The sequence below is a fragment of the Pelodiscus sinensis genome, unplaced genomic scaffold (genome assembly GCF_049634645.1).
Source record: "Pelodiscus sinensis isolate JC-2024 unplaced genomic scaffold, ASM4963464v1 ctg89, whole genome shotgun sequence".
In the NCBI taxonomy this organism is placed as follows: domain Eukaryota; kingdom Metazoa; phylum Chordata; order Testudines; family Trionychidae; genus Pelodiscus; species Pelodiscus sinensis.
The window spans coordinates 294,569-319,427 of record NW_027465862.1 but is presented as its reverse complement, the minus strand read 5'-3'; the positions used below and the strand labels follow the sequence as shown (position 1 = coordinate 319,427).

The 24,859-nt window shown below is 52.4% G+C and overlaps 1 protein-coding gene across 5 annotated transcripts in view; it reads left to right on the top strand.

Annotated features, from left to right (window-relative positions):
- Nucleotides 1–24,183, top strand: part of ZNF512 (zinc finger protein 512) — a 37,403-nt gene extending 13,220 nt beyond the window's left edge. For 2 of the 5 annotated variants that reach the window (XM_075915746.1, XM_075915745.1), the window contains 4 exons: nt 1,259–1,360; nt 2,621–2,683; nt 3,034–3,132; nt 3,275–3,720. In XM_075915746.1, coding sequence (XP_075771861.1) covers nt 1,259–1,360; nt 2,621–2,683; nt 3,034–3,132; nt 3,275–3,583 — 573 coding nt within the window. In that variant the 3' untranslated portion in view covers nt 3,584–3,720. Of the gene's footprint in view, nt 1–1,258; nt 1,361–2,620; nt 2,684–3,033; nt 3,133–3,274; nt 3,721–21,366; nt 21,762–22,280 lie in introns of those variants that run through there. The other 3 variants (XR_012899065.1, XR_012899066.1, XM_075915744.1) reach the window with 3 other exon arrangements.
- Nucleotides 24,184–24,859: the final 676 nt, after the last annotated feature.

Below are 24,859 nucleotides of genomic sequence, written 5' to 3'. Positions count from 1 at the left end.
TGCAGTGGCCAAGAAGCAGAAGGTAACTGTCCTGTGAGCTGTGGCAGCCCTGTATTCCCACGCACAACGCCCATCGCTTCCTTCTCGCTGCTCAGGGCGCTGTTCCTGCCTCAGCCTTCCGCCGTGTTGAGTCCTTGCAGTGGTGGTTGTTGAGCAGGGCCTGAGTGAGAGTCGGGGGTTGTGCTAAGCAGCTTGGCCTTCGGTGGAACGCCTTCCTTGTGCTCCGAGCGGTGTCCCCGCAGGGTGTCTGTTCCTAACAGGGACCCCGCAGACCGGCTTGGGAGCTTCTCTGGCTGTGAGCCTTAGAAACAAAGGGATTGGAGACTCAAGGAGCACTGTGGGGGGCAGGCCGGGCTCAGCATCAGCCATGGTATCGGCTCCTCAGATGGCATCAGAGCCACAGCGAGCTGCTGTTCCTCGCCAGTCCGCTGCAGTTTGTGGCGGGGGGCGCTCGCGGGCCGGAAGGCAGGGGGCCCTCGATTTGGGGAAAAAATACTGAATAACAGGTCCTTCAGTCTAGCAGAGAGAGGTATAACATGATCCCAAATTCAGACTGGAAATAAGGCGCCCGTTTGTAGCTAGGAGAGTAATTAACCAGTGGAACAATTTGCCAAGGGACATGCTCCAGTCTCCATCCTCGGCAGTCGGATGTTTTTCTAGAGGGTCAGCTCTAGACGATCTCTGGCCCGTGTTCTACAGGAGGCCAAACGAAGGGATTGAAAGGGTCTCTCAGTCCAGCTGGGGCGTGAGGGGAAACAGCACAGTCTTTACCTGTGTAAAGAGGTGGTATGAAGACAATGGGGATCAGCTGTTCTCTGTGCGGAGGTCGGACAAAGAAGAAATCCGCGTACTTTGCAGCCGGGGAGATTCCAGGTAGATATCCGGGAACCTGTCCAGCTCTAAGGACAGCTGAGCGCTGGAGCAGGGTTGCCTAGGGAGGGTGGAGTGCCAGCCGGTGGAGGGTTTAGGAACAGGTTCAACACCTTCTCCTGGACAGTCAGGGTCTCAGTCCAGGGGAGTGCCCAGGTGACCTCTGGAGGTCCCTTTCAGGCCTGTGATTCTGTGGGGGGGAGAATCACTGCGTGCGAGGCTGTGGGTGCCGGGAGTGAGCCGTAGCCCGTGGAGGAGAGTCACTCGGCGAGTCCCGCTGTTGGAGTGGAGGGAAGTGTCCGCCGTGGGGGCAGCTTGTGAGGAGCATGCCTTCCCTGTGCGCAGCCGCTCCCCAGTCTGACGTCCCAATCCCTCTGTCCTGTCGCAGCTGAAGTACACCCGCCCGGGGCTGCCCACCTTCAGCCAGGACGTGCTGTGCAAGTGGAAATCGGAGCTAAAGACGTGCCGGCGGGTCCGTTGTCCAAACCAGGTACGCCGCCGCTGCTCCTTCCTGGCGCCCGAGGGGCCGAGGCTGAGGACTTAGGGAACGACGTGGCTGGGGCAGCGGAGAGCGTCCCAAGCCCCGCGTCAAGGTTTATCTGTGTCTGGAGGACTCGGCCCGCCTGCTCTTGGGGCGTCTGTCAGTCTCTCACTGAGGCTCTGGCTGTGCTGGGCCAGCGTTGAAGTGGCTTCTCCAGAGGTGACCCTGTGGCGTGGCAGGAAAGCCGGTGGGTCTGTCGGCGGAGACTGAGCGCGTCTCTCCGGAGGAGACGGGCTGCGTGGGCTAATCCATTGCTAGGGGCCATGCCTTGCAGACTGCACCTGGGCTATTGCAGGCTTGGTGTGGTGCCAGCGTACCGCTCTGACTGCCAGGCCTGCCCGAGGGAAGATGGAGGACATCCAGGGGAGCCACTAATGCGGAGTTTGGGGTGAGCCTGAGGCTTCGCCCGTCGCTGTCTCGGGGCTCCCAGCCAACGGGCTGCACAAGTGGGTCACCAGGACCCGAGGGTGTGGACTCGGGAGCGCTGAAGGAAGCAGGCGTGCTGCTGCCACTGCCGAGTGCGGTGTGGAGCCATCGCTCACCCCAGCCTTTGCTGGAGGGTGGCTGATGCCAGGCTGAACTGTTACGAAGGCTCCCGCAGCGAGAGTCTCAGGCATGCGGCGAAGACGGCCTGTTGGGGAAGAGGCCCTGCCTCGCCGGGCGTCCCAGGGGGATGGAGAAGGGCTCTCGGGGCGCAGGGGACAAGCGATGGGGCGAAGGGCCCGTTGTAGATGGGAGGGTTGCCAGGGATCGGCACGGGGACCGGGGCAGTGGGCCAGCAGTGAGGGGCCAAGGCTGCAGACACTCTCGAATTACTCGAGATGGCGAAGTCCAAGGCTGATTGGGAAGCCGGTTGCCCCCTCTCCCTGCAGGGCAGCCGCTTTGTCCAGCTCCGCTCTCCGGTGCTGCCGCTGGGCCTGAGCCAAGGCTGCAGGTGCTGGGGCACCTGGCCGGGATGCACCCAAATCCGGCTGTGCTCGTGTGACCGGAACCAGCCCCTGCCCTCGTGTCGCGGTGGCTGCTGAGCCCTCGGCCTGGTACGGAGCAGCTAGCGAGGGGATGTTGTTGTTTAAAGCAGGACTGTTGGACGGGTGGTCTGCAAAGGGCTCTCTTCTCCCCTCCCCGCGGGCCGGGTCTTACCAACCGTCCGCTCCTCGCTTCCTCCCTGGCTCTGCTGGGAGCTGACGGCTGCCGCCCCTCTCGTTCCAGGGCTGCGAGTCTGTGTACAGCAGCGTCTCCGGCCTCAAGTCCCACCTTGGCACCTGCACTCTGGTTGGTACCATTTCGACGGCGTCTCTGCCGCTGCGTCCGTCTGGCCTGCTGGGTCCCTGCCTGCCTGGCCGTGTGTCCCCCCGAGTCGCTGCCCAGAGACAGGCACCTTCCTAGAGAGCCCGCGTGGGAGACTCGCCAGGCCTCATGCAGGGATGGGGCGACTTGGGGAGTGACTGGAGCCAGCTCCACCCTTTCTCCCAGGGCGCCCTTGGGCAGCAGCGTCTGCTGCAGTGGCCAGCGGGCCCCCTCGGGATGAGCCGGGGACCCTCCCTGCGGGGGCGGCCGGGGGCATGTCCCTGGGGAGAGCGGCCGGGGGGCGGGCCTGGTGACGTTTTCTGTCTCGGTGGCAGGGAGACTTTGTGGCTGGGAAGTACAAGTGTCTCCTGTGCGAGAAGGAGTTCGTCTCGGAGAGCGGGGTCAAGTACCACATCAACTCTGTGCACGCCGAGGTGAGAGCCGGGTCCCTGCCTTCAGGCATGGCCCACGTGCGGGCGCCCAGCCCTCCCCTTCCTTGCGAGGCCGTGGGCCCAGGGACCGTTTCTTTGCCCAGAACCTCTCCCCCAGCACTGACCTCTGCCTTTGGGCCCCCAGGACTGGTTTGATGTGAACACGACTAGGAGGAGGAGCGTGGAGAAACGGGTGAAAACGCGCCAGAGAGAAGAGGAGCCGCACAAGCAGCGCAAGAGGCGCCCGGCAGCCCGGAGCAGGAAGAGGAGGGCTGGGCTGGGGTCTGCCAAGAAGCTGCCTGGTGCCGGGGCCGAGAGCAGCAGGAGGAGGAGTAAGAGGGGGCGTTCCCACCTGGCGGACAGTGAGAGCAGGAGCAGCGAAGAGGAGGAGGAGCCCCCAGCCGCGCACAAAGCGGAAATTCCAAAAAGCACCCGCAGGCGGGGCAGGAAGTAGCCCTGGCGCGGCCCAGCGCTGCGGAGTCCACGGGCGGTCGCTCGCCGCGTATCCAGTGTGGCTCGGGCCCTGCTCACAGCCTGAGTCCAGGTTGCATTAGTTGCGTATTTCGTGATTTTAAATATTTTTGTCTGTCACTCGCTCTGCTTCTGCTGTGCCCCTGGGGCTCCTCACCGTTGGGGAGAGCAGGCGTCCTGGACGGAAGGCGTCTCTCTCTGGATCTCTACGGCCGGGCGCATGCGTCCTTGGAGGTAGGGTGGGCAGTTTCGGGGGCCCAGCTCTGGCTTGCTCACCTGCAGCCCAAGAGACTTGCCTCCCAGGTGTAGGTCCTTGCCATACGGCGCCATCCCGTCACTGCTGTGCTCTCCAGACGGGCAGCCCGGCGGGTTCAGAATGCAGCCAGCCTGCCTGCCGGAGACTGGGCCTTTGCAGCGGGCCAGGGCACCCAGCAGCACCTGCCCCTTCAAAGGCAGAGCACTGACTGGGCCCTACGGGGGCGTCGAGACCAGCTGTCGGCAGACTGCCCTGCCCCAGTCGTGCGGCAGCAGCCTAGCCAGGGCTCTGAGCTCGGAGCATGGTGCCTGTGCTGTGCTACAGGCCACGCGTCACAGCCGCCTCCCACCTGCAGGACAGCCGCTGTGGGGCTGCCCTGGCCGGCTGTCCCTCGGGGTCCGGTCCCCCTTCCCTCTAGCCTGAGCAAGGGCTACTGCTTGTCAGCGGGCGCTCCAGGTACCTTCTCCCTGAGCTACTGTGGCCTGTTCTCACGATGGCGCCTTTGCCGGGGCGAGCCTCATGTGCCAGGCCTGCCTGTCGCGGTGTCAGGGCGGCAGGATGGTGCCTTTCCAGGGCGAGCCGCGTGTGCCAGGCCTGCCTGTCGCGGTGTCAGGGCGGCAGGATGGCGTCTTTCTGGGGAGAGCCTCGTGTGCCAGGCCTGCCTGTCGCGGTGTCAGGCGGCGGGATGGTGCCTTTCCAGGGCGAGCCGCGTGTGCCAGGCCTGCCTGTCGCAGTGACAGGGCAGCGGGATGGCGCCTTTCCTGAGGCGAGCTCCGTGTGCCAGGCCTGCCTGTCGCGGTGTCAGGGCGGCGGGATGGCGCCTTTGCCGGGGAGAGCTGCGTGTGCCAGGCCTGCCTGTCGCGGTGTCAGGGCGGCGGGATGGTGCCTTTCCAGGGCGAGCCGCGTGTGCCAGGCCTGCCTGTCGCAGTGACAGGGCAGCGGGATGGCGCCTTTCCTGAGGCGAGCTCCGTGTGCCAGGCCTGCCTGTCGCGGTGTCAGGGCGGCGGGATGGCGCCTTTGCCGGGGAGAGCTGCGTGTGCTGGGCCTGCCTGTCGCGGTGTCAGGGCGGCGGGATGGTGCATTTCCAGGGCGAGCTCCGTGTGCCGGGCCTGCCTGTCGCGGTGTCAGGCGGCGGGATGGTGCCTTTCCAGGGCGAGCTCCGTGTGCCGGGCCTGCCTGTCGCGGTGTCAGGCGGCGGGATGGTGTCTTTCCGGGGAGAGCCGTGTGTGCCGGGCCTGCCTGTCAGGGCGGCTGGGAGGGTTCCTGTGGTCCTGTCGGGGTCAGGGTTAAGTTAGCACATGGTGAGTGTTTTGTTGTGCTGTCCAGCAGAGTCAGTTGAGACCTGCAAATGCAGAACTTCTCCGGCAGGTTTAGACCTCTTCTCAGCTGGGCAGAGGGGTCTAAACCTGAATGTCAGATGTGAGCCCACACCCCCAAGAGGGGGAGGGGCAGGACTTGATGTCTTATTACCCTCCCCTCTTGTGCCTCACTGCAGTTCCCGGCCTCAGCAGACGCCTGAGTTTGATCCATCAGGGTTCAAGTAACACCCCGGTTCCCTTCAGCTCATGCTGCAGTGAAAGCTTCCCCCTCGCCCACAGCTGCCGGTGCCGAAATGCGCTGTCCATTCCCTGGGCCGTATTGCTTGGGCCCAGGTTTGCGTGTGGCGTTGCTGTGTGTTCGCCCGCTCCGTCACGTTGCCTTTGTGAGCAGTGTCGGGTGAGGCAGGTGACCCCAGCCATGGCGATGATGGGACTCTGCGTGCAGTTCCCCGTGCTGCTCTCCACGCAGCAGCTGGACCTCGGTGGGGCCTGCACTTGTGGGTTACTGGGCGGTATCCAAAGGCAGGTCTCTGGGCTGTGAGATGCGCGGTCAGAGCAGCAGGAGCAGATGAGATGCTGCGTCACCAGTGCGAGAGATGATTTGTTTCTTGCTGGCTAGTTGTGTCGTCCCCATTTCAGCAGGACGGGGCAGAAGAGCGCAGAGCTGCCTGTCCCTGGGCTCGCTGGTCCTGGGACGAGACCGTAAGCCCGAAGGTTCTCACCCACTTTTCCGACCCTCCCCGCGGCCAGAGGCACGAATCTAGGTGGAATTTGTCGGCACGAGGAATCCCGGGCAATGCTAGGAGCAAAGGCACCGTAACAAAGACACGTGCCCGTCACTGGGTGGGAATGGCGGAACTGTCAACGCCGAAAAGGCAGACGTGCCCAGTGAACGTATCTGTACGTGGGGGGAGATGATGTTATTTCCCGTGACAGTGGTCTCGCCACTTTCCTAGCCCTCGGAAGGGTATTAAACCGCAGCTGGTAAAGTTGGACATCTTAAAATCAGCAGGTCCAGAAAACTTTCAGCCGAGAGTTGTACAAGAGTTACCCGAGGAGCTTGCTGAACCATTAATGCTGCTTTTTGATCAGCTTTGGAGCCAGGGGAAGTTCCAAAAGGCATCCTTGGGCCAACATTTGAAAAGGATAAATGAGACAGCTTGGATCATTGTAGACCAGGCATTCTAGTTTTGATTTCAGGCAAGGTAAAAAGGGCACCTGATACAGGACTTGAAAGGAGGATAATATAATTAATGCCAGTCTACATGGCTATGTCTAAACTACACCCCTCTGTCAGCAGAGGGATGTAAATTAGATGCTCAAAAGTGCAAATGAAGCTGGGATTTAAATATCCCATACTTCATTTGCATAATGGCGGCCACTGCTTTTTTCGAGACGGAGCATTTTCGATAAATGCCCTGTTTCGAAAGACCCTGTACTCTGTCGAAAATGTCCCGTCTAAACTACCGTTTTCTTTGAAAAGCTCAGTTTCAGAAAAAAGCAGCGGCCACCATTATGCAAATGAAGTATGGGATATTTAAATCCCCGCTTCATTTGCACTTTCGATACATCTAATTTACATCCCTCTGCCAACAGAGGGGTGTAGTTTAGATGTAGCCATGGGTTTATCGAAAGTATATCCTGTCAAACGAGGGACATCTTTTGTAATGCGATTACAGGTTTGGTCGAGAGAGGTGATCGTGTTGATGTATTAGCCTGTACATTTTGATTAAAAATTAAAATGATATAAACTTAACTTGGCGCATGTTAAATGGAGTAAAATTTGGCTAACTGCTGGGTCTCAGGATGTAATTGTTACCGAATCATTATTGAGCAGGTGTGTTTCCTGGGGATGCCTGTATGTTTTTTGTCAAGTAGTGCAGAGACAAGTCCCAGTTCCTGCAGGATACCCCCAGAAAGTTGCAAATTTCACAAAATGGGGCGAGTGGTAATGAGGATGGTCACTGATAGTCAGCGAGGGGACCTTTTAAGCTGTGTGCAGACAATAGGTTTTAATTTCTCTATGTTGTAAATGTACACGTCTAGGAATGGGAAATGGAAGCCAGGCAGGATGAGGACTCTATCCAGCAAGCAGTGACTCCGAGAGAAGAGTTGGGAGTATGATCAGATGAACTGAGGTCCCCGTGTGGTGTTATGGTTGGAGGGTCGAATGCAGTCTTTGGCTGTATAAACAGGAGCCTCGAGAAGGAGAGAGATTTGACGTGTCTATGTGGCACCGTTCCATTGGAGAGGGGTCAGGGAAGAGCCATGATAATGATTAGAAACCACGTTTTCTAGTGATTGACTCCTTCAGTTGATGTATTTAGCCTAATCAAGAAGGTGACGGGAGGGCTTGATTACCATCCAGGTACCTACAGGGGAGCAAGTACTTACCAGCGGGCTCTTCATTCTAGCAGAAAAAGATGTTGCATGATCTGATGACTGGATGTTGATGCTAAACAAACTCGGACTTGAAAGAGCCTGTATTGTGAGCAGGGAACGTTAGTGAGCAGTGGAACAATACAGTGAAGCTCCATCACCGACACAGGTTCAATCAAGGTTGGATGTTTTTCTAAAAAACCTGCCCTAGGAATTGTAATGGGGCAGGTTCTGGCCTGCGTTAGACAGGCGGTCTGACTGGATGGTCGCAGTGGTCCCTTCTGGGCTGGGAATCTTGGGGTCTGAATGAAAGAAACAGCAAAGGTCGGAATCATAATTAAAAGCATCGGAGGGGTTAGGAGCGACATGAGTCCTTCATTTGAACCACGCCCCTTTGCCGTGAGTGGGACAGGGCTTCGAAAGAACGCTCTCTCCCCGCCCGTCCCGCCATGTCCTCAGTGCTATGGCAGATGGCAGTCACTGTCTTTGGGGATAGACAGGGAGCTGTGCTGGCAGGATATGCTGCTGGCAAAGTCTGATCCCATTGCTAGGTCCCCCATTTTTAAAGGGGAGCAAGGAGGGCTCCGGATTCTAGCTCAGGCAGCCTCGCTTCACTGTCCGGGAAGATGCTGGAACAGATTCGACAATCCATTTGTAAGCCCCGAGTTACACGCACTAGCCAGCTTGGCTTCTGTGACAGACCGGGCTGGGGCTGGGCACAGCTGAGGGCGTCCGCTCAGGGCGAATTGCTCAAAACCAGGGCTCCTTACAGCCCCTACAGGAGACCTTCCAAACGGGCCACAAACTAGTCACTCTGAGCAAAACTCTCTGACACCCCAGCTCTCTCTGTGCCACAGTCAGCCCCAGGCCTAAAACTCAGGTGAGGGGTTATAGAACCCGATCTCACCTACCCCCAACGGGTTCTTCCGGACCCAAGAAACCAGCCACAGTTCCCAGTCCATTTACTCTCTGGATCTTACCCGTAAGATCACGCTGAGCCAGTCCTTTAGCAACTAAAATGGAAAGATTTATTCATAAAAGAAAAAAGGTGGAGAGTGAGGTTGTGAAGGAGAATACATCACATGCATCGATCGCCACGTCCGCAATGCAGGCTCCCAGCAGAGATGTTACAAACTGCTGGCTTAAAAGTCTCTGGTTACATCCTACGTCAGGATGGGTCCACGGTTCTTCCCGGCTCGCTGTCCTCGCCAGGCTGCATCTGGGATCAGGAGCAGAACTGAAGCCCAGATGGAGATTGCCACATGGCATTTATATACCTCTCCTGGCATCTTCCTGGCCAGAGCAGGTCACATGACTCAGTGGCCTATGCCTGTGTCCCATGTCAGCGGTCATCAGATACTGGCTGGTCTGCAGGTGCCAGGCGCATTCCCCAGGTGTGCATTGGCACCTAGAGAGCCATTGTCCCCGGAGCCGTGCTAATTAGCACAGTCACTGGCTGAACATTCCTTGCCCACTGCTCTGTCTCGGACAGAGACTCTTCCAGCACAAGCCCAGAGCCCCCCCAGATACCACACAAGTACACGAATAGCACACCCAGAATCAGTGGGGGACACGCTTTCCTGTGACACCTCACAAGGCCCCTTCGCACAGACTTTGGGGCAAACACCCCCCCCATGGGTGCAGCAGTGATGTTTAAAACCCAATAACGTGACCACTTCTCAAGAGCAAATCATGCCAAATCCATTTGATTTCCTCCTTTGACAGAGCTACTGGTATAGCTCGTGGCAGAGTGGGGAGAGGTAGATGTCATAACTTGATTTTTAATGTGGCTTTAACAGATCCCATTCGACACTGCCCTAAATGCAGGGCATTGCGATCTAGATGAAATTAATCAGGTGGGTGCGCAACTGGTTGAAAGACCCACAGAGTAGTTGTCAGTTGTTTCCTATCACATTGGGGAGGGTGTCACATGCAGGTGAGTAGTACCAGGCCCAGGACTGAACATTCGCAATTGTCTTTAATGGCATGGCCACTGGGGTGCAGAGGTTGGTTATAACGTTTGCAGATGACCTCGTGCTGGGCGGAACTGAGGAACTGCAAGGAGCTGGCTAAAGGGGAGAAAGTCTCAAGGGGTCGCCCTGTTAGTCTGTTTCTTCAAAAACAATGAGCAGTCCTGTGGCACCTTAGAGACTAACAGGTGTATTGGGCCACGAGCTTTCGTGGGTAAAACCCACTCATCAGATGAGCTGGTGTGGAAAATTAGAAATGGTAACACACCCAAACCTGTAGGGGGCACTTGAACCTCCCTGGACACTCAGTCATGGGTTTAGAAGTAGCCCTCCTCCCCCAAAGGAATTTTATCACCCAATCAGAGAGGGAGACAGCTGAACTAGGGTTAATTTACAAATTTGACACCATCAGCCTGCGCTTGAATAAAGACATTGCCTGCTAATGCATTACAAAGCCAATTTCCTTAACCTTTGATAGTCACATTTTCACATCAATAGCTGTGAATGGGGCACATCCAGCCCTCTCAATTAGTAGGCTCATTTAACTGCACATCCACTAATGTAATCTATGCCATCAGGTGCCACCAGTGCCCCTCGGCCATGTGCCTTGGCCAAACTGGAGAGTCGGTGTGACGGACCGGACCGTGTCTGGGCACAACTGAGGGTGTCCGCTCAGGGCGAATTGCTCAACTTCGGGGCTCCTTACAGCCCCCAGACTGGTGACCTCTCCAAACAGGCCACACACCAGTCCCACAGAGCGCTTCAGCTGCCTGCCTGAAGCCTCCCGAGCAAAACCCCTCCGACACCCCAGCAATATCCGTGCCCCAGATGGCCCCGGGCCTATACACAGGTGGGGGGTCCTAGCACCCAATCCCACCTACCCCGAACAAGTCCTGTCCGGTTCCAAGAAACCAGCCACAGATCCCTGGTCAATTTACCCTCTGGACCTTACCCACAAATCACACTGGGCCAATCCTTTAGAATCTATATCTAAAGGTTTATCATCACAAGCAAGAAAAGTATGAGAGTAAGGTTGTTAAAGAATCATATGTTACATGCACCGAATCTCCCAGTTCTCGATGCAGGCTCTAGCAGAGATGTTACAGCTGCTGGTTTAAAAGTCCTTGTTGCGCATCCTAGCATCAGAATGGGTTCACAGGTCTTCCGGGCTCTTCAATCCCTGCAGTGCTGCCTCTGGGATGAAGTGCTGAGCTGAGAACAAAATGGCATCGACCACATGGCCTCTTTATCCCTCCTTCCTGGCCTCTCCTTGGCCGCAGCCAGTCACCTGGCCCTCAGCCTCTCTCTGCAGGGAGCTCTTAGGTCTCCGCCCTCCTGCTTTAGATGTGTCCTTGGCCCATCGAGTGCCATTGTCCCACAGGGCCTCGCTAATCAGCCTGTCCATAGCAATGCTCAACCACATTCAGAGAAATATTCAGCTTTCACACAGATTACAGATTCCTAACTACACACACAGACATTCTACACTCACATAAATAGCGTACACAGGATCAGCAAACAATAAGCTCCCATTCAATACCCCACATGGCCCCCTTTTATACCCTTGTTGGGGCCAGCACCCCCACCTATGGGTGCAGCCATGATCTGGCTGCTTCCCTCAAATTCCAGTAATGTGACAGTCGGTGGGAAAGAATTAATGGACACAAATCAGATCTCTGAAAAGGCAACACACAAAAATCTGCTGGAGAACATTTTAATCTACCTGGACACTCATTAATGGATCTCCAAGTTGCTGTTTTGTTTCAGGCTAATTCCACAAGCCAAATACACAGGGAAGGATTGGAACTTAACTTCATTTACAAGTTTAATTCTTATGCAAATGGTATGAACAAAGACATCGGCTGGATCGCACATTGCTTTCCACATCCTAATACTTAACCTACCAACCAAACAATGGAGGTGCTAATGGTTCTGATCAGCCTCTTGTAAGTATGTAGGCTTTAAGGTGCTACTAGACTATTTGTTGTGTTTTAAGTTTTTCCTGTTACAGACTAACTCAGCTCCCCCTCTGAAGCTTATCTACTCACTGTCTCTTTTCTTCTTCCTCCCCTCCCCTCCTTTTCTTTTTTTTCCCCTTCTCTCCCCCCTCCCCGCCTAGTTATTTTTGTATCTGGACTTCTAACACTCCTGTCATCTGAAGAAGTGGACTGTACCCACGAAAGCTCAGGATACCATCCACAGGTTTTGTTAGTCTTTAAGGTGCTACTAGTCTATTGTTTTTTAACAACATATAAGAACGGCCGTACTGGGTCAGACCAAAGCTCCATCTAGCCCAGTATCCTGTCTGCCGACAGTGGCCAGCACCAGGTGCCCCAGAGGGGGTGAACTGAACAGGTAAGGTAATGATCAAGCGATCTCTCTCCTGCCGTCCATCTCCACCCTCTGACAGACAGAGGCCAGGTACACCATTCCTTACCCAGACTGGCTAATAGCCATTTATGGACCTAACCTCCATGAATTTATCTAGTTCTCTCTTAAACCCTGTTATAGTCCTAGCCTTCACAACCTCCTCAGGCAAGGAGTTCCACAGGTTGACTATGTGCTGTGTGAAGAAAAAATTCCTTTTATTTATTTTAAATCTGCTGCCCATTGGTTTCATTTGGTGGCCCCTAGTTCTTACATTATGGGAACAAGTAAATCACTTTTCCTTATTCCCTGTTTCCACACCAGTGATGATTTTATAGACTCTAGCATATCCCCCCTTCATCTCCTCTTTTCTAAGCTGAAAAGTCCCCGGCTTTTTAATCTCTCTTCATCTGGGACCCGTTCCAAACCTCTAATAATTTTTGTTGCCCTTTTCGGAACCTTTTCCAATGCCAAGAGATCTTTTTTTGAGATGAGGTGACCACATCTGTGCAGTATTCAAACTGTGGACGTACCATGGTTTTTTATAGAGGCAATAAGATATTCTCAGTCTTATTCGCTATCCTTTTTTTACTGACTCCTAACATTCTATTTGCTTTTAGGCCTGCCGCTGTACCCTGAGTGGATGTTTTCAGAGAACTATCCACAATGACTCCAAGGTCTCTCTCTTAAATAGTTGTAGCCAAATTAGTCCCCATCATATTATATGTATAGTTGGGGTTATTTTTCCCAATGTACATTACTTTACATTTATCCACATTAAATTTTATTTGCCATTTTGTTGCCCAATCACTTAGTTTGGGGAATAGTGATAGAGATGTAGCCGTGTTAGTCTGGGGTAGTTGAAGCAAAATGCAGGACAATGTAGCACTTTAAAGACTAACAAGATGGTTTATTAGATGATGAGCTTTCGTGGGCCAGACCCACTTCCTCAGATCAAATAGTGGAAGAAAGTAGTCACAACCATATATACCAAAGGATACAATTTTAAAAAAATGAACACATATGAAAAGGACAAATCACATTGCAGAACAGGAGGGGGATGCAGGGCAGGGGGGGAGGAAGGAAGGTAAGTGTTTGTGAATTGATGATATTAGAGGTATACCTAGAGGTAGATATACCTCTAATATCATCAATTCACAGACACTTACCTTCCTTCCTTCCTCCCCCCCACCCCCCGCATCCCCCTCCTGTTCTGTAATGTGATTTGTCCTTTTCATATTTGTTCATTTTTTTTAATTGTATCCTTTGGTATATATGGTTGTGACTACTTTCTTCCACTATTTGATCTGAGGAAGTGGGTCTGGCCCACGAAAGCTCATCACCTAATAAACCATCTTGTTAGTCTTTAAAGTGCTACATTGTCCTGCATTTTGCTTTAGTTTGGGGAGATCTTTTTGAAGTTCTTCACAGTCTGCTTTGGTCTTAACTACTTTGAGCAGTTTGGTTTCATCTGAAAACTTTGCCACCTCCCTGTTTACCCCTTTCTCCAGATCATTTAGGAATAAGTTGAATAGGATTGGTCCCAGGACTGACCCTTGGGGGACACCACTAGTTACCCCTCTCCATTCTGAAAATTTACCATTTATTCCTACCCTTTGTTTCCTGTCTTTTAACCAGTTCTCAATCCAAGAAAGGACCTTCCCTCTTATCCCATGGCCATGTAATTTACACAAGAGCCTTTGGTGAGGGACCTTGTCAAAGGCTTTCTGAAAATCCAAGTATACTACATCTACTGGATCCCCCTTGTCTGCATGTTTGATAACCCCTTCAAAGAACTCTAATAGATTAGTAAGACAGGATTTCCCTTTACAGAAACCATGTTGACTTTTGTCCAACAAATTAAGTTCTTCTATATGTCCGACCATTTTATTCTTCACTATTGTTTCAACTAATTTGCCCGGCACTGATGTTAGACTTACCGGTCTGTAATTGCCAGGATCGCCTCTAGAGCCCTTTTAAAATATTGGTGTCACATTAGCTGTCTTCCAGTCCTTGGGTACAGAAGCTGATTTAAGAGGTAGGTTACAAACCACAGTTAATAGTTGCGCAATTTCACATTTGAGTTCTTTCAGAACTCTTGGGTGATGCCATCTGGTCCCAGTGACTTGTTGCTGTTGAGTTATCAGTTTGTTCCAAAACCTTCTCCAATGACACTTCAGTGTCTGACAAGTCCTCAGATTTGTCACCTACAAAGGACGGGTCAGGATTGGGAATCTCCCCAACATCCTCAGCCGTGAAGACTGAAGCAAAGAATTCATTTCGTTTCTGTGCAATGGCTTTATTGTCTTTAAGTGTCCTTTTGTATCTCGATTGTCCAGGGGCCCCACTGGTTGTTTAGCAGGCTTCCTGCTTCTAATGTACTTTAAAAACATTTTATTACCTTGTGAGTTTCTGGCTGGCTGTTCTTCAAACTCCTTTTTTACTTATTACTTTTTTATACTTAATTTGGCAGCGTATATGGTCCTTTCTATTTACCTCACTAGGATTTGACTTCCACTTTTTAAAGATGTCTTTTTATCTCTCACTCCTTCTTTTACATGGATGTTAAGCCACGGTGGCTCTTTTTTACTACTTTTACTATGTTTTTTTAATTTGGGGTGTACATTTCAGTTGGGCCTTTATTATGGTGTCTTTGGAAAGTGTCCATGCAGCTTGCAGGTGTTACACCTTGGTTCGGTGATGTGATGGGAACCTCAAGGGTTAAAGCTGACTACCCAGTGAAAACTACTGGATGATGGTTAAACAAATGATATTTATTAAGTGGTCAAAACCAGCAATTAACAAGTAGGTGTTTAAACTAGCAATTGCTTAGTACTTTTACAGCGTAGAAAAGCTTGGGCACAATTATACCCAACTGATTACAATTCTTTGATTACAATTCACTTATATCAAATCACTATCCCTAATTCGCCTAAGACAACGCAGCATACAAATGAAAAGTACAAAAAACAAAGCCAAAATAATGATAATAAAAGCACCACCCACAGCCAATCCCTCCAATGTCACTTTAGGACAGCTGGTGGAGTTAGTCATTGATTTTTTACTGTTACAAGTTGACAACTCAAAGATTTTTCTTCTAACACTAATACCTGGGCTAAAGCTTAACCCTTTCACATAGCACAAAATCACACTATCTATACAATACAATTAATATGACTTACTTATACTTCACAGGATTATAGGATATAATTAATACAGCTTAACTATTAACTAAACCACCAATTAATAAATTTAAGCAATACTTACAAATCCAGAAACGATAACAACACAAAGACACACTAGAACTCAGAGCATGCTCAGGACTCGTGCACCCCTATGTTTGATTCGAAGGGTGGGGAGGCAGCCTCAGGGTGATCAATCCTTTAGCCGGGCAAAAAAAAAGACACGTTCCCTCAATACACGGAACCTCCGTCGAACAAAGGGATTGAGGGTCTTTTATACAAAACTTCGGTGTCTGTGCCATGCTAGGGTCTGCATTTGGCAGGGCCTGATAGGCTAGTGATGAGGTAGTATGACAATACTGCCCTATAGAAATTTTCGTGATGTATGCGTGATCCCCTCATGGACAGGACCAGATGGGGCATAGTTAGTGTAAGACAATTGTGTTTTATTACCCTACGTTTACTTTTTCCCTTGCCCCTAAGACTGGTCAAGCTACGGTCAAATGAGGCTTATCTGTAAGCACTATCTAGTCATGCTCACCTCCCTGTTTTTTTGGCGCCTGTGAGTCCCAGAATACCTATAAGATCAAATTCCATTCACAAAACTGCATTGTGCTGCCCATGCTCCTCTGAGTACCTGGGTTTTGTGTGAGGGGCTTGTGTGGCAGGATGGGCTATACGCGAAGGCCGTGGACAGAAAAAGCCTGCTTTACAACAGCAGGGATTTTACTTTAGTCACTGGACCTTTTCTTTTCTGTTTAACTAACCTCATTTTTGCATAGTTCCTTCCCCTTTTGAAATTAAATGCCACAGTGTTGGGCTGCTGAGGTGTCCTTCCAACCATAGGAATGTTACATGTTGTTATATTATGGTCACTATTCCCAAGCAGTCCTGTAACGGTTATTTCCTGGACCTGATCCTGCACTCCACTCAGGACTAAATCGAGAATTGCCTCTCCCCTTGTGGGTTCCTGCACCAGCTGCTCCAAGAAGCAGTCATTTAAGGTATCAAGAAATTTTGTGTCTGCATCCTGTCCTGAGGTGGTGTACCCAGTCAATATGGGGATAGTTGAAATCCCCCACTATTATTTTTATTTTGATAGCCTCTCTAATCTCCCTTAGCATTTCATAGTCACTATCATTGTCCTGGTCAGGTGGTCGATAATAGATCCCTACTGCTAAATTCTTATTAGAGCAGGGAATTACTATCCATAGCGATTCTTTGAAACATGTTGATTCATCTAAGATTTTTACTTCATTTGATTCTAAATTTTCTTTCACGTATAGTGCCTCTCCCCAGCCGCACAATCTGTTCTGTCCTTCTGATATATTTTGTGCTCCGGAATGATTGTGTCCCATTGATTGGTTTCTGTGGTGCCTATTATATCAGTAGCCTCTTTTCACATGAGGCACTCTAGTTCACCCATCTTATTTTTTAGACTTCTGGCATTTGTGTACAAGCACTTTAAAAACTTGTCACTGTTTATTTGTCTGCCCTTTTCTGGTGTCAGATTCCTTATGTGAATGTTTTTCGTCTGATCTGGCCCATACTTTATCCTCTTCCATCCTCTCCTCCTGACTAAAACCTAGAGAATCTCTATCAATAGACTCTCCTCTAAGAGACGTCTCTGTCTGATGTACGTGATCCTCTGCACCAATCGGCTTTCCCCCATCTCTTAGTTTAAAAACTGCTCTGCGACCTTTTTAATGTTTAGTGCCAGCAGTCTGGATCCACTCTGGTTTAGGTGGAGCCCATCCTTCCTGTCTAGGCTCCCCCTATCCCAAAAGTTTCCCCAGTTTCTTATAAAGCTAAACCCCTCCTCCCTACATCATTGTCTCCTCCTTGCATTGGGACTCTGAAGCTCTGCCTGCCTACCTGGCCCTGCGTGTAGAACTAGAAGCATTTCCGAGAATGCCACCATAGAGGTCCTGGATTTCAGTCTCTTTCCTAGCAGCCTAAATTTGGCCTCCAGGACATCTCTCCTACCCTTCCCTATGTCACTGGTACCTACATGTACCACGGCCACCGGCTCCTCCCCAGCACTACACATAAGTCTGTCTAGATGCCTCGAGAGATCTGCAACCTTTGCACCAGGCAGGCAAGTGACCATACGGTTCTCCCGGTCATCGCAAACCCAGCTGTCTGTTTCTAACGATTGAATCTCCCATTACTAACAACTGCCTTTCCCTAGTGACTGGAGTTCCCTCCCCCGGAGAGGTAACCTCCGTGCGAGAGGGTCCCACAACATCTGGAAGGAGGGTCCCAACTATGGGAAGTTTTCACTCTGCTCCCGTTGACTGCTCTCCTTCCCTGAGCCTTTCATCCTCCTTAACAGCACAGGGGCTGTCTGCCCGGAGGTGGGACAATTCTACAGTGTCCTGGAAAGCCTCATCTATGCACCTCTCTGCCTCCCTCCGCTCCTCCAGTTCAGCCACCCCGGCCTCCAAAGCCCATACCCGGTCTCTGAGTGCCAGGAGCTCCTTGTACCAAATGCACACACCAGCCACCCGCCCACGGGGCAGGTAATCAGACATGCTGCACTGAGTGCAATAAACAGGATAGTCCCCACTCTGCTGCTGGGCTTCTGCCTGCGTTCTCTCCTCCAGCTCCCTAGGCTATTGAGAGGGTTTCTAGTTAAATCAGGAAGTTTTGATTAAAAGCTTTAAACTATAAAGACTGGCAAGTGTACCATGGCCCCTTCCCACTCCCCTTCCCAACTCCCTCTCAAAAATCCCTGTCTGCTGCTCCTGTTCGCAAAGCTCCCTGGTCCCTGACTCCCAGCTTTATAAACAAGTTTTAAGTTTTTACTCAATTAGTGTCATTAATACAGGTCCTACGATTGACAGGCAACAGCTTTTGCTGCTGAGTGTACCTTGGATTCTGCTATTTCCACTCCAGCTCATCTGGTGAAGTGGGTTTTACTCACAAAAGCTCATGATCTAGTATTTGTTAGTCTGTAAGTTGCCACAGGACTGCTACTTGTTTCTAAAGGGGAGAAGACGGCTGGTTGTACTGAAAGGCTACCTGGCAGACTGGATGGATGTTTCTAGTGGACAGCTGGCCTTGAGCTCAGTCTTATTCAATATTTTTATGAACAGGGCTCAACAAACTATGTAATCCCAACCTGGAAGAGCCGGGTTTGGGCGATCTGCACATGCACAGATCGCCGGACAGCGCGGCTGGCGAGCGGGGTTCGCTGCGGCTCGGCGAGCCCTGGTTACGAATGACATTGGCATGGAAAGTAGGAGTGTGGTAACGAAAGTGCTGATGCTACAAAGCTGGGAGGCATCACGGACGCAGGAAGATTGGAGCATTGTGCAGCAGGTTCTGGGTGACCTTGGCAATGGGAGGATCAGAAATGGGGTGACTTTTTTTTTTTTTTTTTTTTTGCTCAACAAAACCATCTGGCAACCCTAGTACCAGCAACTTTTTTTTTTTAACAAAAAAGCACCGTTAGTACTATACATGTCTGCTACAAGCGGGGGCTGTTTGGGCACTAGCGGAGGAAAAGCCCTGGCTGTCTGAACTGATCACAGGAGGAGCGAGTTACTGAACAAGACAAATGTCATCCGTGGCTGTAGCAGGCATTTCCAGGAGAGCTTGAAAAGTATTAATGTCGATGGATGAGGCACCAGTGAGACCCTGCGTGGCAGAGTGTGCACATTGGGGTCACCGACACTTTAATGTGAATGGAAACCGTGTAGAGAAGAGCTGGGAGGAGGATCAGAGGAATGGGCGGCCTGTCTTGTGAGAGGATAAGTGAGGAGGCTTTAAACTAGGTGCGATGGGGGCAGGTGACCAAAGCTCACAGGAACATGAACAACATTTGGCCCTGGAGATGGATTGGAAATGGGAGGGAGCATGAGCTAGAATAGCAGAGATAAAGGAGGGACAGGGCAGAACTGGGGGGCAAAATCAAATCAGTATCTTAGATGCCTGTATACAAATGCAAGGAGTATGGGGGAAAAGCAGGAAGAACTGGAAGTCCTAGTAAATAAACACAACTGTGACATCGGTAGTGTGACAGAGACTTGGTGGGATAATCCACACGATTGGTATAGAAGGATGCAGCTTGCTCAGGAAGGATAAGCAGGGGGGGGAAAGGGAGGAGGTGTTGCCTCATATATTAAAAATGTCCACACTTGGACTGAGCTGGAGATGGACACAGGAGACAGACGTGTTGAGTCTCTAGGTTGGGTAAAAAACCAAGGGTGGTGTCATGCTAACGGTCTACCCAGGCAGAAAAGGTGGATGCTGCTTTTTTTTTTTTTTTTTAAACAAATTGGGTGATGATGGGGAACTTCAACTATCCAACTATATGTTGGGAAACCAAGACAGCAGGGCACAGATTAAGCGGTACTTTTCTTTTTTTTCCAGAAGGTTGAAAAAGATACTGGGGGGAAGCTGTTCTAGATTTGATTTTAACGAATAGGGAGGAACTGGTTGAGAGTTTGAAAGTGGAAGGCAGCTTGGGTGAAAGTGACCATGAAGTCATAGAGCTCATGATTCTAAGGAACGGTAGAAGGGAGAACGGCAAAACAGACAGTGGTTTTCAGGAAGTCAGATTTTGGTAAGCTCAGAGAGCTGGTAGGTAAGGTCCCATGGGAACCAAAACTCAGGCAAAAAACAACTGAGGAGAGTTGGCAGTTTTTCAAAGGGACATTGTTAAGGGCCCAAAAGAAAACTATTCTGCTGTGTATGAAAGACTGGCAAGAGACCGCCTTGGCTTAGCCAGGAGATCTTGCATGATCTAAAAATCAAAAAGGAGTCATATAAAAAGTGGAAACTAGGACAAATTCCAAAGGATGAATATAGGCAAACAACACACGAATGCAGGGGCAAGATTAGAAAGGCAAAGGCACAAAACAAGCTCAAACTAGCTACAGACATAAAGGGAGACAAGAAAACTTTTTACAAATATACAAGAGGAAGACCAAGGACAGGGTAGGCCCACTGGTCAGTGAGGAGGGAGAAACAGTAACAGGAAATTTGGAATTGGAAATGGCAGAGATGTTTAATGACTTCTTGGTTTCAGTATTCACCAAGAAGTCTGATGGTGATGGGATGCCTAACATAGTGAATGCTAGTGCAAATGGGGAAGGTTTAGAAGATAAAATAAAAAAAACAAGTTACAATTTCTTAGACAAGCTAGATGTCTGCAAGTTACCAGGGCCTGATGAAATGCGTCCTAGAATACTCGAGCTGATAGAGGAGCTATCTGAGCCCTTAGCTATTGTCTTTGAAAAGGCATGGAAGACGGGAACAATTCCAGAGGACTGGAAAAGGGCAGATCTAGTGCCCATCTACAAAAAGGGAACTAAGAACAACCCAGGAAACTACAGACCAGTCAATTTAACTTCTGTGCCAGGAAAGATAATGGAGCAAGTAATTAAGGAATCCATCTGCAAACATCTGGAAGATAGTAAGGTGCTAGGTAACAGCCAGCATGGATTTGTAAAGAACAAATCATGTCAGACCAATCTGATAGCTTTAATAGGATAACGAGTCTTGTGGATAAGGGGGAAGTGGTGGACGTGATATATCCAGATTTTAGTAAAGCTTTTGATATGGTCTTGCATGACTTTCCTATCAGTAAAATAGAGAAATACACCCTAAAGTGGGTGCATACCTGGCTGAATAACCGTTCTCAGAGAAAAAACTTAAAAAATAACAAACAGTCCTGCAGCACCTTAGAGACTAACAAAGCATGTAGATGGGATCATGAGCTTTTGTGGGCACAACCCACTTCTTCAGATGAATGGAGTTTCGAGTCCAGGTTCCAAATAAATAGCAGAGAAAGAGAGGGGATGGGAGGGGGGGAGGAAAGGAGAAAAAAGGGGAAAAATAGTCGATTAGAATGTCCAAGCCAAATGAAGCTCATAGAGTGGGTACTAAGTGCTCTTAAGTACCTGGCACTTGTTTTTTGGGTCATTAGGGGTGGAATGTATAGTGGGCCATCCATGCAAGGCCTTTGTTTACTCCTCTGTTCCAGGTATCAGACTTGTAAATGAAATCCAGCTCTTTCAAGCTAGCGTTTGAAGTTGGCTTGTGATAATACGGTGATTTTGAGACCCGTTAGTGAGTGACCTGGCAAGTTAATCTGTTCCGCAACAGGTTTCTGTGTGTTGCCTTTTCAGATACCTGATGTGTCCATTGATCCTTTCTCGTAGAGACTGGGCAGTTTGGGCACAATGCATGGCTGAGGGGCATGGCTGGCCTAGCTCACGTTGTGGATGTGCTGCTGTGGTGGTTTCTGTGGTTAGGTCCTTTGACTGTTACGCTTCCTTTCACAGATGGTGCCATTCCCCCGCCTGCATGACCTGTTCTGCCCCTCTGGTGGATGTTGTACCCTGGCCTGACAGTCTCCCCTTGCGTCTCCTTGCGCCTAGTGTTTCTGCTCAGACCCTGCCTGCGTTGTATCTTCTCCCACCCTGGCTCCTGCCAGAACTCTAGTGCCCAAGGTGGAGAGTCTCCTCCTATTGGCCTGAGGGTGACTCTTGCAGTGTAGCGCACCTGGCATGCTGGGCAGGCACCGAGGGAGGGGACTTCCTGATCATCTACTCCAGCAGAGTCCGGCCGCACTGGGGCGTTCCAGCCCCGCACGCGTGTGATGCAGCAATGACCTCACAGTGGTGCTGTTCCGCCACCACGTGCACAGAATTGGTCTCACACTGCAGGCCTGTGCCAGGTGAGGGTACACAATGAGCTTCTGTGGGGGCTGGCACCCTAAATCCCGCGCCTCCCCTTCTAAAGTCAGGTGCACCACAAGAGTCTCCTCTTTTGGCCTGCCTCCGTCCCCCCCCAAGCCACTGCAGAGCTGGTGGGTGTGGGCAGCGCATGTTCCCTCTTTCCCACCTCTGCATGGGGGGGTGTCTTCCCCCAGCCGTTGCAAGCGCACGGTGACTGTTCACCAGGTCCCCGGGCTCACCGTGTTACCCCTGCCTCTAGCACAAGGAAGTCTGCCAGCTCCTGGACACCAGCAGCCTGTGAGCCACTCCCACCTTCCCCCCGGGCTGCGCCAGCCCTTGAGCATCAGCAACCCGGTCCCCTTGATGTATTCAACTGTGAAAGGCAGGCCCTGCCGCTGGCGACGCCCAGAAATGCCTGAGCCTCTCCTGCAAAGGGGCCGTGTGCTCCCGCCTCCCTTTGAAAGCACCACGCCTGTGCAAGGGCACTTCCTATACGTTAGCATCTTTCTCATTAACAGGCCAGGGACTGGACCTGAGTCGTCAGCAGCCTCGGGTCCTGAGCGACAGCAAGCACCGCGGCCTGACGCTCTCCAGACAAGGGCTCGCTGGCTGCAGCCCTGCCCCAGGTGCGGTGGGGCACCATGGCCTCCCCCTCGCCCTACCCCCTTCCCCTCAGCAGAGGCAGTGGGGCTATCGTGGAGTCGTCTCTGCTTCACCCATTGCTGCTCACGCAGGGCGAGAGAGAGCAGCTCAACGCCCACGTCCAACACAAGAGACTGCAGCTGCTGTGGGGCTTGCCGTGCGTAACCCTGAACTCCCTGGCAGCCGCCCTCCCGCCCCTGCCCGCCTTCCTGGAGTGCACTGCGCTGCGGGGAGCCCCGGAGCGTCAGCGGCCGCTCTTCAGGGCAGAAAGGCGCAGGCTCCTGGAGCGGCACCTGAGAGAGAAAATGGTGCATCTCAAATGGGGCCTTCCCAAGAGAATCCAGAAGTCTTTGACATGGTCTGTGGCTCCGGAGGCGGCCAGGCAGGAGCAGGTCCCCGTGTCTGCCGCCCCACATGCGGGTGTGCGGGGCCGCTCAGAGAGCTGGGCCCGCCGGGCCCGCCTGGCCGCCTGCAGATCTGAAGGGAGTGGACAAGCCCCAGGGAGGCTGGACAGCGTGTCTGGGACCGTGCCAGCCGAAAGCAGGAGACGTCGGCCCAGAACTCGTGCCCAGAGTGAGACGGGGGAGGAGTCTCTGCTGCGGGAATGGCCCGCTCAGCTGCCCAGGCCGGGGGAGGAGGACAAGCGCTGGGCACTCCAGGGGGGGGAAGAGAACGGCAACTTGTCAGAAGACTCCAAAGGCTCCTGGGAGCCAGTTTTGCTGGGGACAGGTTCCCCAGGGACACAACCGGCCCTCCTCCATGGGGCTCGGAGAGCAGCTGGCACCAGCTGCATGTTCAGAAACAGCAAAGGACAATGTCACCAGAAGCTGCAGCTGGGGACGGAACTAGAGATGAACTGGGGCATTCCCTACATCACCCAGGAATCCTCTCCTGCCGCGAGACCGGCCCCTGCCCAGCTTCTTGCCTGGGAGAAGCCCAGCTCCGGAGCAGAAACAAGCCCCATAAGCAAGATCAGTGGGTCTCAAAAATCACCCTCTGGGTGCCAAAGGGCCGTCAATCGTGCAGAGCCGCTGCAGTCCCGGCCACGCTCACGTGCCAGTAGAGATGAGGTCCCAGTCGGGCTTGGGGTCCAGGAAGCGCAGAAAGGCCTTGTGACTGGGCAGAGATCTGGCAGTGAGGCAGCGGGACCCTCGGGGGGCGAGCAGCGAGGGGCTCAGCCACAGGTGACCCTCACAGAGTTCCCTCCAGAATCCCAACGGCAACCCAGCCCTGCTGGGGCGCCTCTTGCAGAGACTCCCCGGCCTCCCAACAGACACACGCTGGGCAACCAAAGTCCCTGCAAAGCGCTGGCCGGCCTGTCAGTTCCAGGAGCTGGGAGGGAGGAAGGTCTCATCCCGGATGACATCAGAAGATACTTTGAATTCCACCTGAGAGAGAAACTGCTTCATCAGAAATGGGGGTTCCCTAAGAGACTGCAGGAGTCCATGACTCTGTTTCTGCTGCTGGAAGCAACAATCCATTAAGGAAGGAAGAGGGCTGTGCTGCTCTGGTCTTTGCTCTCATGCGGGACCCAGTTCTGCAGTAACGATCACCTCTCCTAATATTTCTACCGTTAAACGTAACCCTGGACGTTGAGATCACTGACGAGTATCCAGCCTGTTCATCTTGCAGTTCCTGCTCGCTGTGGCTGCCTGTGAGTTGTGTGAAAAAGTATTTCCTTTACTAGCTCTGAATTTGCCCCCTTTGTATTTCAGTGTGTGTCCCCTTGTTCTTCTGGTCTGACACAAGACAAAAATAAGTCCTTTCTGGAGGAGAAAATCAGAGTTTTCTTTTTTTAAAGTCCAAAGATCACAAGAGTTTTTAAGCACACGATCACTGTTGGAATGTAAGTGTGAGCCAAGATCTACCTCAAGTATAAATACCCCTGCCCCAGCTGCCTCCCGCCCTGCCCACTGCATCAGGCCGGGGCGCGGGCTGCTGGCAGCTGGGGAGCTGCAGGGGTCCTAGGTGCAGGCCCTGGGATGCAGGAGTGCTTAGGGGCAGGAGGGGGTTCGGGCTGAGGGCTCCAGCGGGGCCCTGCTTACCTCAGGTGGCTCCTGGGTGGGGGTGCAGTGGGGCCGAGGCAGGCTCCCCGCTGTTCTGGCCCTGGCCCACTCCCAAAAGCAGCCAGGAAACTCCCTCCATCCCAAGCCCTGTTGTGCCCCCTCTGCTCAGTGGAGAGAGGATCAGAGCGGGAGAGGGGCACCCTCCTCGCCCTGCCCAGCAAGCAGGAGGCTCCCAGGGGGAGGGGCAGCTCGGAGGCAAAGGGCAGGAGAGGGCAGCTGAAGTGCTGCACTTGAGGCCCCCGTGTCCGAGGCTCCGAGGTCTCCCGGACTGGCTGGTGACCGCTGGTCTAGTTGGATCAGCGTCTGTCCCAGGCTCTCACCTCGCGCGCCTGCGGGTGGGAGGACGGGGGCGTCCTGCCCGGCTCGGCTGCGTGCTCGCCCCGGGTGCC